Here is a 17741-nt window from a genome sequence, read left to right on the forward strand (position 1 = left end):
ATAATAATAATAATAATAATAATAATAATAATAATAATAATAATAATAATAATAAAGAGAATGTGCTGCATGGATAGTGAGATGTAAAGCTACAGACAGCAATGAGGTCGGATGAATGGATGTTCATAGGATGGTGGCTCATACTGTGCTCCAGAGTTCAGTTCTGGGTCTACTTTTGCTTCAAATAATACTTTTGACGTAAGCACCAATGGAAGAATATAGATGTTTGCCGTGAAGGATAATGCAGAAAGCTGCAAGAAAGCACAGACAGGTATTCGACATTGTGTCATGTTTGGACAAGGTAAGGAGAGGAAACCATTCCTACTTGGAATATCTGAGTGAAAAGAGATAAAGAAGAATTGATTAACATATTTAAACAGGAAGTAGGAAAAGTCTGACCAAAAAAATTAATCAGGAAAGCACAGATGAAAGTGATTAGGTGACGGTCAGAGACAGAGAAAAGTCATGGTGGACTGAATGGTTTCTGTCTATGCTGTAAGCATCTCTGTTCTAGGTAAGCAGTGAAGTAATAAATTCTGGAATGACAGAGAGGGGTTATGTGTGATAAATAGTGAAAGTTAAAGTGGCAGAGATATAGAATGGAAAAGAAAACAGATTTCTTACGAGTTAAAATATGGATAAAAATGGACAAATATAGATTTTGGATATTATACAGGACAAACTTGAAGAAAAAAATTGAACAAGGTGCTATTGAAATCCATGTTGGAAAACTGCACTAGCTCAGTAGCTCAATTCCATAAGCATAATGGAGTAATGGACAGACTATTGGCAAGAAATAGCAATTGCAACTATTGAGAGAAAGTTTCAAGAATTGGAACCTCTTTTACTCAAAAGCAAAAGGTGCAGTGGAAATAAAAAAGAGATTTTCAAAATTCTGAATAGATTTGCGTAAATAGAGAAATGCTGTTTTCACTGGTTGGTGAATGTGGCACGAAAGGACACAAACTGAGGATAATCACTTGAAAAATTATATCACCTTGTGGGTTATTAGTACATAGAATATTTTTGGTGAATGTTAAGAGATAAGCAATAAAAAATATTTAAAAGGGGATTGGTTAAGCATTTTAAATTTAATAATGTGATGTTTACATGGAATGGGTAAGAAATCTGGATAAAAGTAGACAGTCCCAGGTGAAGCGATAGTACCGACATGAGTGTAATGGGTGAATAGTTTCCTTCTGCGAGTTCTATCATTGCATCAGCTGAGGATAGTTAGTCACCCACTGCAGCATTCAAAATTGTCATGATGGTGTCCCACAAGAATCTCTTTTGGGGCCTCAGTTATTCACATCATTTACTTATGATTTGGATAATGGCATAGAAAGTCTTATATCCAAATTTGCTGGTGATGCAAAGTTAAGCAGCATTATAGACAGTGTAGGTGATAGCATAAAATTACCAAGGGGTATTGATAGACTAAGAGAATGGGCAAAACTGTGGCAAATGGAATTCAATTTACGCAAATGTGAGGTTATCCATTTTGGACTGAAAAAGGATAGAACAGGGTACTTTCTAGATGGTGTAAAGTTAAACACAGTGGCTCTCCAAAGAGTCTCGGGGTTCAGGTGCATATGTCTTTAAAATGTTACGAATGGGTGCAGAAAATAGTCAAGAAAGCTAATGAAATGCTGGCCATTATATCCAGAAGACTGGAGTACAAAGATGTAGACGTTATGCTGCAGTTATACAAAACCCTGGTTAGACCTTATTTGGAGTACTGTGGGCAGACCTGGGGGCATCACACCTTAGGAAGGGTACATTGACCTTGGAGGGAGTACAACGTACGTTCACAAGAATAATACCTGGACTTCAGGGGTTAAGCTATGAGGAGGGATTACACAAATTAGGCCTGTCTTCTCTAGAATTTAGAAGGTTAAGGGTGATCTGATCAAAGTCTTCAAGATATTAACAGGAAAAATCAAGGTGGATAAAGATAAATCATTTCCATTGGCTGGGCATTTAGAACTAGGGGGCACAGTTTGAGAATTATTGCCAGACCATTCAAGGAAGATGCTAGGAAGAACTTCCATACACAAAAGGTGGTAGATGTTTGGAATTTTCTTCCACAAACAGTAGTGGATGCTGGATCAGTTGTTAACTTTGAATCTGAAATAGATTTTTTTTTGTTAAACAAAGGTATTAAAGTCTGTGGGCCGAAGGCAGGTATTTGGGAATTTGGCCACAGATCAGCCATGATCTCACCGAATGGTGGAAACGGCTCAAGGGGCTGAATAGCCTATTCGAGTTCCTATATTCCTAGTTGCTCATCATTAGTGTTTAGAAGGAGAGGCCATTGAATCAGTTTCATGTTTACTCCAGCACACGATGACAGATATGATTGTGAAAGTCAGGGTTTTATGAATGATTCCTTCGTGTTTTCTGAAGTTCACAAGTGTGAAGAACAATCATTACTCTTCATTGAAAGTGCAGCTCTGGGGCTGTGCATCACTCCCTACAAGTACACATCAGTCCACCACCTGAATGGGAAAGTTACAGCAACAAGACCCAATAGCTTCTCCTGGAAGGTGCCAAGGATTTGATGATATTGCAGGATTGTTTCAATGGAAAATAGTTATTCAGATGCTTAAGTGCATTGTCAGGCTCTTGTAGACACCTACTTTTGGTATGTAGGATTCAATCCATACTCATTTAACATTGCTGGTATAGTCCTTAGCTCAGAAAATTTTAAAGTGAAGAGGTTATGGCTTTATGAGCTGTGGATAGCTTTGTATTTATCCATTACTTGTGAGGATTTGTGCTACAGTTGAGACTGGTCACTTATATGTGGCATCTAGATAGATACTGTTGGATACAGTCTTCAAAGGAAAAGTAGCTCTAATGATGATGATAAGATTGGAAATAATAGAACCTTGTGCACTGTGTAAGTGATGGAGATCACAGTGGGGTCATTGAGATTGTTGATTGCTCCTAATCATCATCTGGACAATCTTCAGCTGACCCAAAACAAATAGGTGAATACTTTGCTGTCATACTCCTCGCTGCTTTGTAGACATTCTCTGATTCTGTGTGTTCCTTTCTTATTAAAAAAACAATGTTTATGGAATAATCTGTACTTATAGAAATTTGCATTGAAAAAATGTGTATGGTTAACTTAATTTCATCTTGCTATTTGGCTCCTTTGGCTAGGATATCTCTCTTCCGTCAATAGTGAATCATAATACACATCAAAATACTGGAACGTTTCAAAATTTTGGAAGAAAAAACATTCACCTGTACATTTTACAGAAGCAGAGTTCAACTTTATATTTTAACAAAAACTCCAATACTACAAAAACACTTCAGTCAATTTCAGTTTACCCCTTAATAATTGATGGAATATTCAATATCGGCAGTTTATGTCACAATAGGTTAATGTCCCACTTCACACTCAGTGTCACTATCTATTGTATGGCAAAAATCAGATCAGTGTATTTCAATATTCACAGACAAACAGAATCTTTACTGCTAAATATTACTTGAAACACAACTAGAAATCTATAATAAAAAAGGAATTCAACGATCATTTAGCATGAAGCAGTGGTTTGGCCTCTATTCAGGGCTGTTTTCTCAGGTGTACATTTTTATTGATTTGCCAGCTTTACTGAGTGCTGTTCACCGGCACATATGTTTACAAGGGTCTTTTCATAAATCAGTTATAAATATAGTGGGACTTCCAAATCTTCTCCCCTTTCCTGCTCACTTTCCAGGAAGTCAGTGCCTTGTTCTTGGCCTTTGGGAGCAAATTTGTGAAAGATGGTAGTCTATACTGATATTATTTCTCTGGGAATTAGAAAGCTCCCAGAAAAGAAACTATCACATAATTAACAGAAATTTTCCCCCACAGCATTGCAGTATTGCATAAACGCAGCCAGTTAATTTCTGGAATGTTGCGGCTCAATTTTCTTGGTTTGAAATAAAACATGACAAAGAAACAGTCTGCTGCTGTTCTCCAAAGTTTAGCCTGGCTAGGCTTCAAATTCAGTCTTGAACTAAACTCTCTGAGACAGATTACAACTTCCATCCCAAACTCCCCATGCAAAAGGTGTTGTCTTGCAGGGTTTGATACTGCTACTGGCTACTAAATAGTTTTTACAGTGTTTTAGTGCTCATGTATACACCTGCTATTTGTTACTTAGTGTTGTACAGCAACTGTAATATGGCAGATGATGCACATTGTTTTAAAAACACAAGTGCAATTGTACTTACGTGTCTCTGGATATTTCCCGAGGCTGTGAGCCTGACGGAAATACTGAGGATTTTCAATCACTGGGATCCGGGTCATCCCAATAACGACAGCGTCTGGTCCAACATCCATGGATGAGGGTGTGATAATCCCATGGTTGATGTGGTGGAGTGGGCTTCCAGAATCTTCCTCACCACTGATCACAGCTACTGGCCCTGTAACACAGAAGAGGAAATGCACATAAACTTTGCCCAAACAACTTTCACCAGGATTAATCACTTTAGAACATTGTACACCATAAAACAATTTACTGCCAAATCTACATTCACCTTAACATGCCAAACCTAACCATTCACCTTTAATAATATAAAAAGAAACACTATGAATGAGTATGCATTCCCATATACTGCGTCTCTAAGGTTTTAGAGTAGATTTGTAGCTCAGGTTGTGGATGTTGAGGTTGGTTGGCTCACCGTTCCACAGACATTTCATTACCCTGCTGGGTAACAACATCAGTGCATTTCTGCTATTTTGCAGGCTTGTGAGTTGTCAATGGGCGGTTTGTATCTCACACTGCAGGGTAATACCTGGTTCCTGAGGCATCCATGTAGAAAGTAGAGTTGTTCGCGGGTCGCACTCTGTCGTTTGGCATAGTTCTCCCATTTCCGTGCCAATTTAAGCATGTTTCGCCCATAGGTCTCTAAGGTTTTAGAGTAGATTTGTAGCTCGGGTTGTGCGTGTTGTGGTTGGTTGGCTCGCCGAGCTAGTTCGATGTTCCACAGACATCTCATTACCCTGCTGGGTAACAAACGATAGTGTGCGACCTGCGAACAACTCTACTTCCTACATGGATACCTCAGGAACCAGGTATTACCACGCAGTATGAGATACAAACCACCCATCAACAACCCACAAGCCCGGAAAACAGCAGAAATGCACTGATGATGTTACCCAGCATGGTAATGAAATGTCTGCGGAACAACGAACCAGCTCGGCGAGCCAACCAACTACAACGTACTGTGTCTGAGATGTGGTTCCTCCATATTTTAACTGCAACAACTTCTAAACAATGTTGCTGGCAGGTAATTACAGAGACAAGGGATTTAGTGATTATGATTTTGGCAATTAATTTCATTCCAATAACCATTTTATTTTTTTCAATGTTGCATTCTGTTTGATTGATGTGCATTTGCTCCTCATTCACTGGGGCTTACATCAGGATTGGACACACACACTGTAGCAGTCATAATTATTTACTCATTATTGGGACTGATTTCCACCGTTTCTTTGATTTTGGATTGATTTCCTTAAAGTAATTTGTCCTCTAAAAGCTCCAAATGCCTATCAGAAGCAGTTGCTTTGTATTTAAAATTCCACAGGCCTAGAGCCTTCCATTGTCTGAGCAGTCTAAGGTCACACTTCTGTTCAGAATAAGATTTGATCTCAGATGGACTTCAGCAGATTTAAATACAATTTCAATGCACAGAACAGGGTTTACTCCCTTTAAGGGACAGATAAATTGAAGTAGCCTACTTCTTCAAAGAAAACAAAGGAGTCTGAGTGCTGGTGAGTCCTGGCAGATATAGCAATGTATCAAGCTCACCTGATAGCCTCATTCTAAACATCCCAACGTAACACCTCACCTCCCCCTACAACACGAGCAATGTCAAAAGTTTCAAATTTTTCTTATTCTGATGGCAGGAGCTAATGTTTACCTGAGACTAGAATAAAGAATTAACATGAAACTACAACGACTGCCAATGAAAGAAAATGACAAATGATCAAAGGTGTCAGAAAATAAAATATAGATTCAACAGATCTAAATGTATTGGAAAAGTACAGGGAATGTAGTTAGACAGAAACCTAGATTCTATTAACTGTCTAAAAGTGCTTAATCTCTATCAAATGATCAAAATTTATTTTAACAAACATAGCTTTTGCAATAAAGTTGCTTGGTGTTACTGCAGAATATATTCTTGCACATTTTCAATATAATACGCAACAATGTAATTTGATTTGATTTATTATCATCACTTTTCCCGAGATACAGGGAAAAGTATTTATTTTCTTCATTCATTAACAGCATGAGGATGTTACTGGCTAGGCAGCATTTATTGTCCATCCCTAATTGCCCAGAGGGCAGTTCAGAGCCAACCACATTGCTGTGGGTCTGGAGTCACATGTAGGCCAGATCAGGTAAGGATGGACATTAGTGAACCAGGTCTTTTTTTCCCCCTACAATTGACAATAGATTCATGATCATCATTAGATTCTTAATTCCAGATATTTTATTGAATTCAAATTCCACCATCTGCCATGGTGGGATTCAAACCTGGGTCCCAAGAACGTTATCCGGGTCTCTGGATTAACAGTCCAGCCATAATACCACTAGGCCATTGCCTCCCCTGTTTTGTGTGCTATCCAGACAAATCATACTTTCCGTAAGTACATCAGGGTAATAGAACAGGATGCAGAATATAGTGTTACAGCTACCGAGAAGGTGCAAAGAAAGATCAAGTTTAACATATGAAAGGTTCGTTCAAAAGTCTAATGACAGTAGGGAATAATCTGTTCTTGAATCTCTTCGGACTTGTTTTCAAACTTTTGTATCTTCTGCCCAACAGAAGATGGTGGAAGAGAGTATAACTGGGATGGGAAGAGTCTTTGATTATATTGGCTGTTTTCCCGAGGCAGCAGGAAATACAGATGGAGTCAATGGAATTGAAGGCTGGTTTGCATAACGGATTGGGCTGCGTTCACTATTTCTTGCAGTCTTGGTAACATTTACCATACCAAGCTGTGATGCATTGGGATAGGATGCTGTAGCTTTTAGATAATACATTTCTTTTCCATTGTAAACATTTGTCAATGACAGTGCTTGAGAAATATGACCATATCACTTTGTGGCACAACATTAAGTCCCTCTTACATTTCTTGTTTTTGATTAGTAAGCCAAACAGTTTGACCCAGTGATGATCAACATCGGTTTGCAAACTGCCTCAGAAAAATCCTTGCTGAGTGCAATGCAGCAGCACAAAAAACAAAATGAAACCTCCATAATTGGATGCTAGGTTCTATGGCTGGCAGTTGTTTCTCTTGTCATTTATTTTATGCATGAAGGCAGCGTGACAAGGGTTTTGCTGAGATGAAATAAACTCATTATCACTGCTCTTGGAATTAAATGGTGCTATTCAGATATTTATTTACTGGCAAAGATAGGTCTGAATATACCATCTTATTGTGTTCAAGTGAAGTGTTTTCTTTAAAGGTAAGTGCTTTGTACAATTACTCACATTGAAATGCAGTTTTCTGGATGTAACTCACGCCAAATGCAAACTCCTGAACACTGGATAGCTGCCAAAATAATTGAGAATGTTCTTTCCTTTTCGATTCTGACTTGAGTAACACACTATGAAGGTCTCATCCATTACTTGGATATCATGAAGCAGATATTCTGTATCAAGTTGGGTAACTAAATTTGGGAAATTTCCAAACTTGGTAGTCTTCCCTGCCTCAGTTTAGAGCACTCTGTTAGACCCAATTACAGTTTCAGGAATGTGGATTTGGATAGATTCTGGTATGCTGTTCCTGGAAGTAGATTCTAGATGCCATGTAAATATCTGCCTTAGGTCTCCAAAAGGAAATTGCTGGAGAAAAGCATTTGCAGAGAGAAAAGAGAGTTAATGTTTTGACTCCACTCTGAAGAAACAATTTCTGATTTTGTTTCCGATCTGCAGCATCTGTAGTTCTTTGTTTTGTTTTGGTTCTCTGCGATGCTGGGCCATTTGTTTTTAGAAACTCAACCCTCACACCTAACCCCACCACTAAAGCTCAAGGCCCTCTTACACTTTCCATCGGCCTTCTCCAGCTACTCAGACCCCCAGACAGCATCTAAAGTCCCTCAAAGCCTGTGCCACTTCCACAGCCATACACACAGTGCAGAATCAGCAGACCTTGGGAATCATGTTAAGATGTAAATAAAACTTCTAACAACCAAATACAACCTTCTCATGTACACACTTGATAATGAAAGGAACTCCCATTGATGAAACGAAACGAAAATGTTTATATTTCCTCATGTGTTCAATCTAAAAAATAAACTTCTATTCAGACTCCACATGAAAGGAAACTAATTCTTTAACTGCCACTTTACATTGTTAACAGAACTGTGAATTCAGAACCCTCATTAAGATAATTGGTAGCTTTTGAAACACAGCCAAGTATTCATAATGACATAATATTTGACAAAATGCCATCAAAGGACTCTATTTAAATTGCACAGAGAGTTGGCATTCTTTCTATTCTACAGCATCTGCCCTGTTAATCAAAACAGGCCATTTCTTTAAAAATAACCTTTCCTGACTTGTGCCTGATCTTATTTTCCAAATTTAAAAAGCAGGGAATTTTGAAAAACTTGAAATTACAATTAAACAGACTTTATTCACCTTTGAAGACATTTACATCAATTCCAACAATTCATGATTCCCTTGGTGCAGGTTGAGCACCTTAATTAAGGAAATTAGAATAGACAAAATGTGGTCTGTCTGAACTCAGAACTAAGTTCAAATGGCTCTGCTTAGTTCAGGCTTCCTTCTTGTATAAATATCTCAGGCAGAAAGTGAATCTATGGCAGGATTTCGACATTCGTGTTCTGTTTGCCATTTTTAAAGGTCCATGGAATCTTCCTGGCCCCACAAAAAGTCCAGCCCCATATCTAAGACACCCCTTCATTTTGACAGACAAAGATTTATCAACCATTTGTACAAATTTCCCTGAAGCATCAGTAACACCTCCACATTCACTCAAAACAAATATCATGTGAGAAAAAACATCCAAATTGTGATCTTTATAGATTAATTTGAATTTTGCACTCAGTCAACTGCTGAAATTACCATTTCACCATTCCCCTGGTGATAAAAAGCACTTTACCAGATAAATTTGTCCTTTACTTAGTTACATCAAGGCTATGGCACAGACGTCAGCCATTTGGCACCTGCTCAATGCTGCTATTGATGCTCCACATCAGCCTCCTTGGAAGCACCCTCATCTAACATATTCAGCATATCCTTTCCATTGTTATTCCCCCATGTGCTTATTTAGCTTTTCTTTAAATGAATCCTATTTTTCTCAATCACTCATTGTGATAGCACATTTACCACCCTTTAGGTACAGAATTTTGCCTTGAGCTCTCTGTTGGATTCATTAGTGACTATTTTATATTCATAGCTTCTAATTATGGTCTCCCCACAAGTGGAAATATTCATTCCACTTCTAGCTTATCAAACTCTTCTTATTATCTCAAAAATCAATGTCAGGTTACACCTTGGCATTCTTTTCCGTAGAGGTACATCCCGGGTTGTTCTGGGATTAAAGTCATTCCTGATACTTATAACCTTTTGATTTGGCCTCTTACTTGTCAATCATTTTACATTTTCTTCATTGCAATATGGAAGCTGCAGCTGTGCAAAGTACTTCAAATGTAATCCAAATAAGGCTCATTACAATTCCTGGACCTAACCTCAGGAGTGCTTGCCAACGTTCCTAGTATGCAGTTGCCTGGTTTGAGAGGGGGAAGCCTGATGGACTAACTTTACAATGCAGCATTGCAGTGTCTTTATACATGTGGACTGATAAATCACTTCTGTGTGGAAGAGATAACATGGTGCACTGTGGGCTGATTTAATATGCCCAAAAATGGCAAGTTCTAAAGATTTGATCTAAGAAGTATGAAACAGAGCCAGAAATACTGAACATCGCAACAAGAAACACACCATTGGCAATATGCATACATACTGTCTGCTAAACCTCTTTCGGTTCCCCTCTTCTAACTTCACATATATACTTTTCCCCAAAGCTCTGGACCCATCTCTCATCCCCATACTTTATATAATTACTTCTCCCCACAACCAGCACAGGACCTGACCTACAGGTGACCCTTCTCTGAAACCACAGAGCCAATAATAAAATTCCCATTTTTAAATCGGAAGTTACTCAAAATAAATGGCAGATCCATCAGCAAGCAACAAACCTTCTCTGCATTCCTAATGCTTCCCAGTTTTATTGCAGGTTCAAGTTATCAGAATGCATTTTTTAAATTCTAATTTAACAAATATTTCGCTGGATTTCCAAATCCAGTTTTGTCCATTAACTATACAACCAGGAGTGATATACATATGGTAGAATCTATTAACAGCAGCAATATGCCATGGCCCGGCATAACAACACGTTCACTCCTCAGGGACAAATTTAGGAACATTTCAAATGGTCTGTACCAGCCCCCTTCTGAAAACAAACACTTCAAGACACTCTGTCCCTCCAAATAGACACTAAATTGACTCCCTGTATATAGATACCCTCCATACAACTCCCTGAGAAAGACTGATCCATGGCCAACACTCCACAGGGAGTCCTTTCTTGTACAAACTTCTTTGTACAAAAATACACTCTTCATACTGAAACCCCTTTGCAAAAGACACCTTTTTTACTCTGAGCACTCCTCTACACAGAGGAATTCTTTGCAGCTATGCCCCCTCCACATGAATCCCTTTTCACACCAGGCCCCCCTACCCTCACTGACACCTTTGCTGCTTTTGCTATACTGGCAGTCCCTACATTGCGAATGGATTCCATTCTGGAGTTCATTTGCAAGTTGATTCGCACACAATTTGAAATACAATGCAAGACAATATAAAGGAGCCATTCATAAGTATAGGAAATGTTCGAATGTTGGATCTTTAAAATTACACTCCTGTATGAGATCATGTCTGTAAATACGAGAGATTGTAAGTCAGAGGTTTGTAAATCCTGTAGGTTTATCTGATTAAGAGACACTGACTTTCTTGAATTTCAATCTGAGGAGCAATTACCAGAGAGAACATTGTAGCAGCAAGTACAAATCGGTTGAAGGGGCAATTGGCTCTGAAGGGCATAGAGATTGAGGAACTAAAAGGGTATTTGGGACTCTATGAGGAAAAAATTATTTTTATTTCAGCCAATGTTTCCTGTTCTTAAAAAAAATCCTGTTTTCTATCTAACTGCACAGTTTGAAGAGATCCCAGTAAACAATGTTTTGTAAACCAGAATTCTGTTTAATAACTAAATATTAAAACAAGCGTCATATAGGATTGCGGTGCCCTTGCAAAATGGATAGAATTGCATTGGATAATTGTTTTGTACAAACTCCAAATAACCTCGAGATTCATTCTTTATTTCTCTGTCGATGCAGCTCAAGATTCTATCTACTGCCCCCCAGTAACGTGGCATCTTCAATGATTTATTGACCAGTAACTCTAAATTCCACTTCTCTATATCATAATACCATTTAAATAACATTGTCTGCCCTTAGCAGTCATTAGTTTTACACAGTGAACCTGAAACTAAAAAAAATGTAATCGGGTTAAAAAGCTTCAAAGGGACCTTGCAAAGTTTGTGAATGAGAACATTATGTCACGGAAAAATTTTCAAAGTTCCACTACTAAGATAGAATCTTCACTCAAATCCAGAACAGTTTAGCTATTGAATTGTCCTGGATTATGATTGCAAGGTAATTCGCAGCTACCTCCTTTGTCCACATTCCTCCTTATCACATGAAAATTCTGTCAATGGCACCTTGCCCAATTGAATGGCCTTCATGAATGAACCCTGATATTAAGTGTTAGCAGAGAGCTGAAATTACAGAATGCCTTCAAATTCAAACCCAATCCTTTCCTCACACTGTTTTGATGCAGAAACACATGTCCTAGTATGTATTAGTGAATAACTGGCAGCAGGAAGCCTGCTTGGATTTTTGCCCCTTTGTACCTAAGATGGCATCAGGAATGGCGACTTTGTACACTTTGCACTGTACTCCTGTATCCCTGTACTTCAGTACTCATGACAATGAAACCTAACTCTAATTCTTCAGTCTCCTATAGCCACCTGTGCTGAAATTGGAATCAGAAAATAAAGTCTGGGATCTTCGAGGTATGCATGGCTGTTATGAGTTGTGTTCATTACTGCACATGAATGAGGAGCAGAAGAGGACGATTCTGTCTCTCAAACCTGCTCTAACATTCAATAAGGTCATGGCTGATCTGTTTGTGTTTCAAATTTCACATTCCTACTTACCCCCAATAACTTTTGATGGCCTTGTCCATCAAGAATCTATCTGTCTCTGTCTATCTCCACTGTCTTTTGAGGCAAAGAGTTCCAAAGTCAAACAACCCTCTGAGAGAGAGAAAAAAAATCTCTCCTTATCTTTGTGCTAAACAGGTGACCCCTAAATGTAGAACAATGGCCTATTGTTCTGTACTGACCTGTAAGAGGGAAGATCCTTTCCATGTTCACATTATCAAGACCACTCAGGACCTTATACACTTCAATCTAGTCACACCTCACTCCTCTAACCTCCAGTGGAAACAAACCCGGTCAGGCCAAACTCTCCTTATGCGACAACCTTCTCATTCCAGGTATAAATTTAGTAAAATTCCTTTGAACTATCTCGATACACTTACTTGCAGCTCTAACTAAGAAGACTGAAACTGCACGGTCTTTGAGATGTAATATCACCAAAGCCTGTATAACTGAAATATAACATCATAATTTTCTAAAACAGGCAACTGTGGATGCTAGAAGTCTGAAACGAAAACAAAAATTCCTGGAGAAACTCAGCAGGTTTCGCTGTGGAGAGAATGCAGAGTTAACGACTGGAGCCCAGTCTCTCTCTTTCAATACGATTCTGCAGTCACTCTCTGTTTTCGTAATTCTCTGTTTTTTAAAAAAATTCTTCCTGCCAATGTCAACGACTTCATGTTTTCTCACATTAGTCACCATCTGTGAAAGTTTTGCCCACCCACTCAACCAATTTATATCTGCCTACAATCTCTTTGTTTCCTCTTTACAACTTCCTCACCTATCTTTGTGTCCTTTGCAAATTTAGCTACCATGTCTCCTCTAAGTCATTGATATAAACTGATATATTCTGAGGCCCAGCACAGACCACAGTGGGATCCCAATAGTCACATCCTGTCAGACAAGCACCCATTTATGTATACCCTTTGTTTTCTGGTAGCCAGCCAATCTTCCGTCATCAACTACTTGCTAACTGCTTTTTAGGAGGAATAGCTAGTTATGAAATTTTATCTGTTCTACCTTCATGGATGAAGATTTTGTTTTTATTTGGGGAGAAGAGTTGGAAAATTACTACATTTGTTTCTAAAATAAGAGTTGATAAATTGGATTAAGTAAATTTAATGAGGACTTCAGCCTTAAAAAGGACAAAGACCCACAAAGAAAGGTAACCAGGGTGGATTGGAAATCCAAATTTACTAATATTAGAGTGTAAAATACATAGCCACTTGCATCCAGAAAATCTTAACCTTTGAGCAATCTCACAGTCACCAGCATTACTGTCAATTCCAAACATTAACAGGTGCATGGGGACAAAGGTCAAATGTTAATTGTACTAAACTACAACTTGATATATGCTGCTAAGAAGAGGTAAGGCAGCAGTTGGTGGAGAAACTAGAGTTCCTCTCTTAAATGTTGGTATCCTTCCAAATATGTTAGCCACATTTTGAGGTTGAGACAGCAGCTCCTGGCTGAGAATAGCTGAAGGGGAAGTACGCCCGCTGTACTGAGAGAGTTATTTTGCTGCGTACTTCCATTGCAAGTTTTAAGCAATTATATCTCATAAGGAGGCATCTCTCAAATAGGTGAGAGCATGAGGGGAGATATAAAAATCTGCAGCTAGTTATCTTAAATTCAGTTGTGGCATGTGATTGCTAATCAAAAGACTGTATTGCCAATTCCAATATTAAATGTGTGCTGTTCTCAATTAAGTAAATCAATTAGTGCTCCTGCAATATTAAGGTGACAACACCATAAGGGAAATATCTTCATACTGATTAGCTCAGGCAGTCTGAACTTTGTCCTAGTGACATACATCGAGACTGTTCATAGTTTTACACAAATTGGAAATCTAAATATGAATTCACAAAGCCAGTTTATCAGCCACAATAATCCCTACCTTTGTCAAAGACTTCATACTGAGAACTTCCATATTAAAATGCCAGTGCAGTTCATTGTTACAGTAGAACACGTGGTTGGAAATAATGTGAATTAACTGGATCCAACTGAAATGAAATTCACATACTTTAAACATCAAGCTTCTCCTTTGAAGGCCTGGCTGGATAAACCAAACTTTCCAAAAGTGACGATCTTACAAAGTAAATAGCAAATCAAAGAACAAAGCAGCAGACCAGGGTGTAATGTTACAAAGGTGACTGGTTTCTTGAAAAATAACAGTCAGGAATTGGACAGACATGACCAATCCAATCCAGGATTGCTCATGCATGGTTCATGCACTGATAATCCAATCAGCATTCAGGATGTTTCGGACCATGCAGGGAGTATTGGACAGCAAGGATTAATAAGTATGGATTCCTATTGGGTTAATGTACTGAAGACAGAACGAGAACTTCAGTCAACAGAAAAAGAACAAGAGACCTGTGTGCAGTTGACCAGTGTTTGTGATCTAGTGTCCTGAAGTAGATCAATTGAAAATCACTGCTTTTATTAAGGAACATGACTTTTGTACTTGTTATGATAAACTTGATAAATTCTGTGTTGTTGGACCGGGGTGAACAAGGTCAGAAGTCACACAACACCAGGTTATAGTCCAACAGGTTTATTTGAAATCCCAAGCTTTCAGAGCGCTGCTCCTTCATCAGGTGAAGTGAAGAAAGGCACACACACAGAATTTAGAGGCAGAGAGATCAAAAGATCATACAAATGGTGTGAGTGGGGTGTTGACAGGCTGAATAATAAGTCTCTGCAGGTGATCAAAAGCATCAGACAGTGTGAGTAAAGTGTAAACTGCTGAACAGCAAGTGAACGGATGATCTATAATCCAATTAAATGAGGCAGAGAGATAATTACAAAAACTTAAAAATAAGATGGTGCTGGAGACAAACCAAATGGCTGGAATAACATGATAGGTATAACAGTTGTATACCGAGAGTCTAACCAAAATAACCAGCAATTCAAAACTGTACAAACTAATTAAGGTAGAGAGATCATAACAAATTATCAAGGTGATGGTGTCAAAACAGGATAGTAAGGAAGATTTTACGGATACAGAACAGTGTGGTGGGGTCACACGTAGTGTGACATGAACCCAAGTTCACGGTTGAGCCCGTCTTCATAGGTACGGATCTCTCTACCTTAACTTGTTTGGATCTCTCTGTCTTAATTAGTTTGCACAGTTTTGGATTACTTGTTACTTTGGTTTGACTCTTGTCATGCAATTCTTATACCTGCTATGTTATTTCAGCCATTTGGTTTGTCCCCATCACCATCTTATTTTTAATTTTTTGTAATTATCTCTATGCCTCGATTAATCAGATTATAGGTCATCCCTTCACTTGTTATTCAGCTGTTGACATTTTACTCACAACATCTGACACTTCGATCACCGGCAGAGACTTATTATTCAGCCTGTGGACTCTCCACTCACACCATTTGCATGATCATTTGCTCTCTCTACCCATTGATCTCTCTGCTTATAAATTCTGTGTTTATATGCTTTTCTTCATTTCACCTGACAAAGGAGCAGTGCTATGAAAGCTTGTGATTTCAAATAAACCTGTTGGACTATAACCTGGTGTTGTGTGACTCCTGACCAAATTTATACCTAGAACAGGTCTTGTAACAAACAGGTCAAGTAAATTTAGATTGGTACTCTCAAACCCATTTTCTAATCGTGATTGGCTTAGGTTTAAAATTAAAGTTAAAGGGTTCTTCAAAATATTGTGCTTGTGTTCCTTATAGAGGAGATCTTGTGCCTCTTTGGTAGCCTTTGAGTCTGAAGGTCCAGGTTTTAAGTACTACTTCAGAAGCTGTGGCCATAACAGAAGCTTTATAGATACATTTCAACAGGTTGATAATCAGTCTGCTAATCTTTCTAACACTTCTTTGTTATTCAAGGATAAAAGTGTGCATGAGATACCAAACAACCCTACATTTTCTCCCTCTGAATAGACATGAATGCTTGACTGCACATTTAATAAAATCATTAATAGGACATAAGTATCACTGACAATGCTTATTCCAGGTTGTTCTTGAGAAGGTAGTGATGAGACACCTTATTGATTTGCTGCCTTCCTTGTTATGTTGGTAAACCATCAAAGTAGTCACGAAGGGAGTTCCAAGAAATGGGCCCAATGACAGTGAAGGAATAGTAATCTATTTTCAAATGAGGTTAGGGTGTAACTTGGAAGCAAACTCGCAGTTGGTTCAGTTCCCATGTGTTTGTAGTCTTTATTCTTCCTGTTAGTAGAGGTCATGGGTTTGGATATTGTTGTTGAAGGAATGTTGATGAATTGCTGCAGTGCATTTTGTGTATGGTACACCCTGCCATGGTGTGTCAGTGTTTGAGGTGGTGGATTTGCTGTGAAACATACAGACTGCTTTGTCCTGGATATACTGAGCTTTTTGAATGTTGTATTCATTCAAGTAATTGGGGAGTTATCCATCAGACTCCTGACTTGTGCCCTTTAGATGGTGAGAAAGACTTTGAGGAATGAAGGGTGAGATACTCACCACAGAATTCCCAGCCTCTGACTTGCTCTTGTAATCATAGTTTTGATATGGCTCATCCAGTTAGGGTTGTGGACAATGGTGACGCCGTGGATGTTAATGCAATTTAATGTCCAGGGAAACTTTCCTCTTGTTAGATTCTCTACTTTTAGAGATGGTCATTTGTATTGTGTGAATGTTAGTTGCTACTTAAAAGCCTAAGCCTAAACATCATCCAGAACTTGGTGCATATGGACATGCACTGCCCAACTTGTCCATGCTGACCAGGTTTCCCAAACTAAACTTGTCCCATTTGCCTGTGTTTGGCCCATATCCCTCTAAACCTTTCCTACTCATGTACCTGTCCAAATGCCTTTTAAATGTTGGAACTGTACCTGCATCTATCACTTACTCTGGCAGTGCATTCTATATATGCATCACCCTCTATGTGAAAAAGTTGCCCCTCAGGTCCCTTTTAAATCATTCTCCTCTCACCTTAAACCTTTGCCCTCTAACTTTGAACTCCCCCTACCCTGGGGAATAGACTTTGCTATTTCACCTTATCTATGCCCCTCATGATTTTATAAACCCCTTTAAGCTTCCTATGCTCCAGGGAAAAAGTCCCAGCCTATCCAGCCTCTCCTTATAACTCAAACTCTCCAGTATCAGTAACAGCCATACAAATCTTTTCTGCAGCCTTTCTAGTTTAATAACATCCTTCTTATAGCAAAGCAACTAGAATTGTATGCAGTGCTCCAAATCTTGCCTTACCAATGTTTTGTACAACCGTAACATGACATCAATAATGATGAAGGCAAGCGTGCCAAACACGTCCTTCACACCCTGTCTACCTGTGATGCCACTTTCAAGGAACTATGTACCTGCACGTGCAGGTTTCTCTGTTCGATAACACTCCCCAGGGCATTATTAACCGTGCAAGTCGTGCCCTGGTTTGACTTACCAAAAACATTTTGCATTTATC

The 17741-nt window shown here is 38.7% G+C and overlaps 1 protein-coding gene across 1 annotated transcript in view; it reads right to left on the bottom strand.

The window, feature by feature from the left end:
- ntrk3a (neurotrophic tyrosine kinase, receptor, type 3a) overlaps window positions 1–17741 on the bottom strand; it is a 659663-nt gene that overhangs the window by 151243 nt on the left and 490679 nt on the right. Inside the window, exon 12 of the mRNA XM_048615740.1 lies at window positions 4228–4419. Within this exon, the coding sequence (XP_048471697.1) occupies window positions 4228–4419 (192 nt within the window). The remainder of the gene's footprint in view (window positions 1–4227; window positions 4420–17741) is intronic.

Source organism: Rhincodon typus, chromosome 33 (assembly GCF_021869965.1).
Source record: "Rhincodon typus isolate 14 chromosome 33, sRhiTyp1.1, whole genome shotgun sequence".
In the NCBI taxonomy this organism is placed as follows: Eukaryota; Metazoa; Chordata; class Chondrichthyes; order Orectolobiformes; family Rhincodontidae; genus Rhincodon; species Rhincodon typus.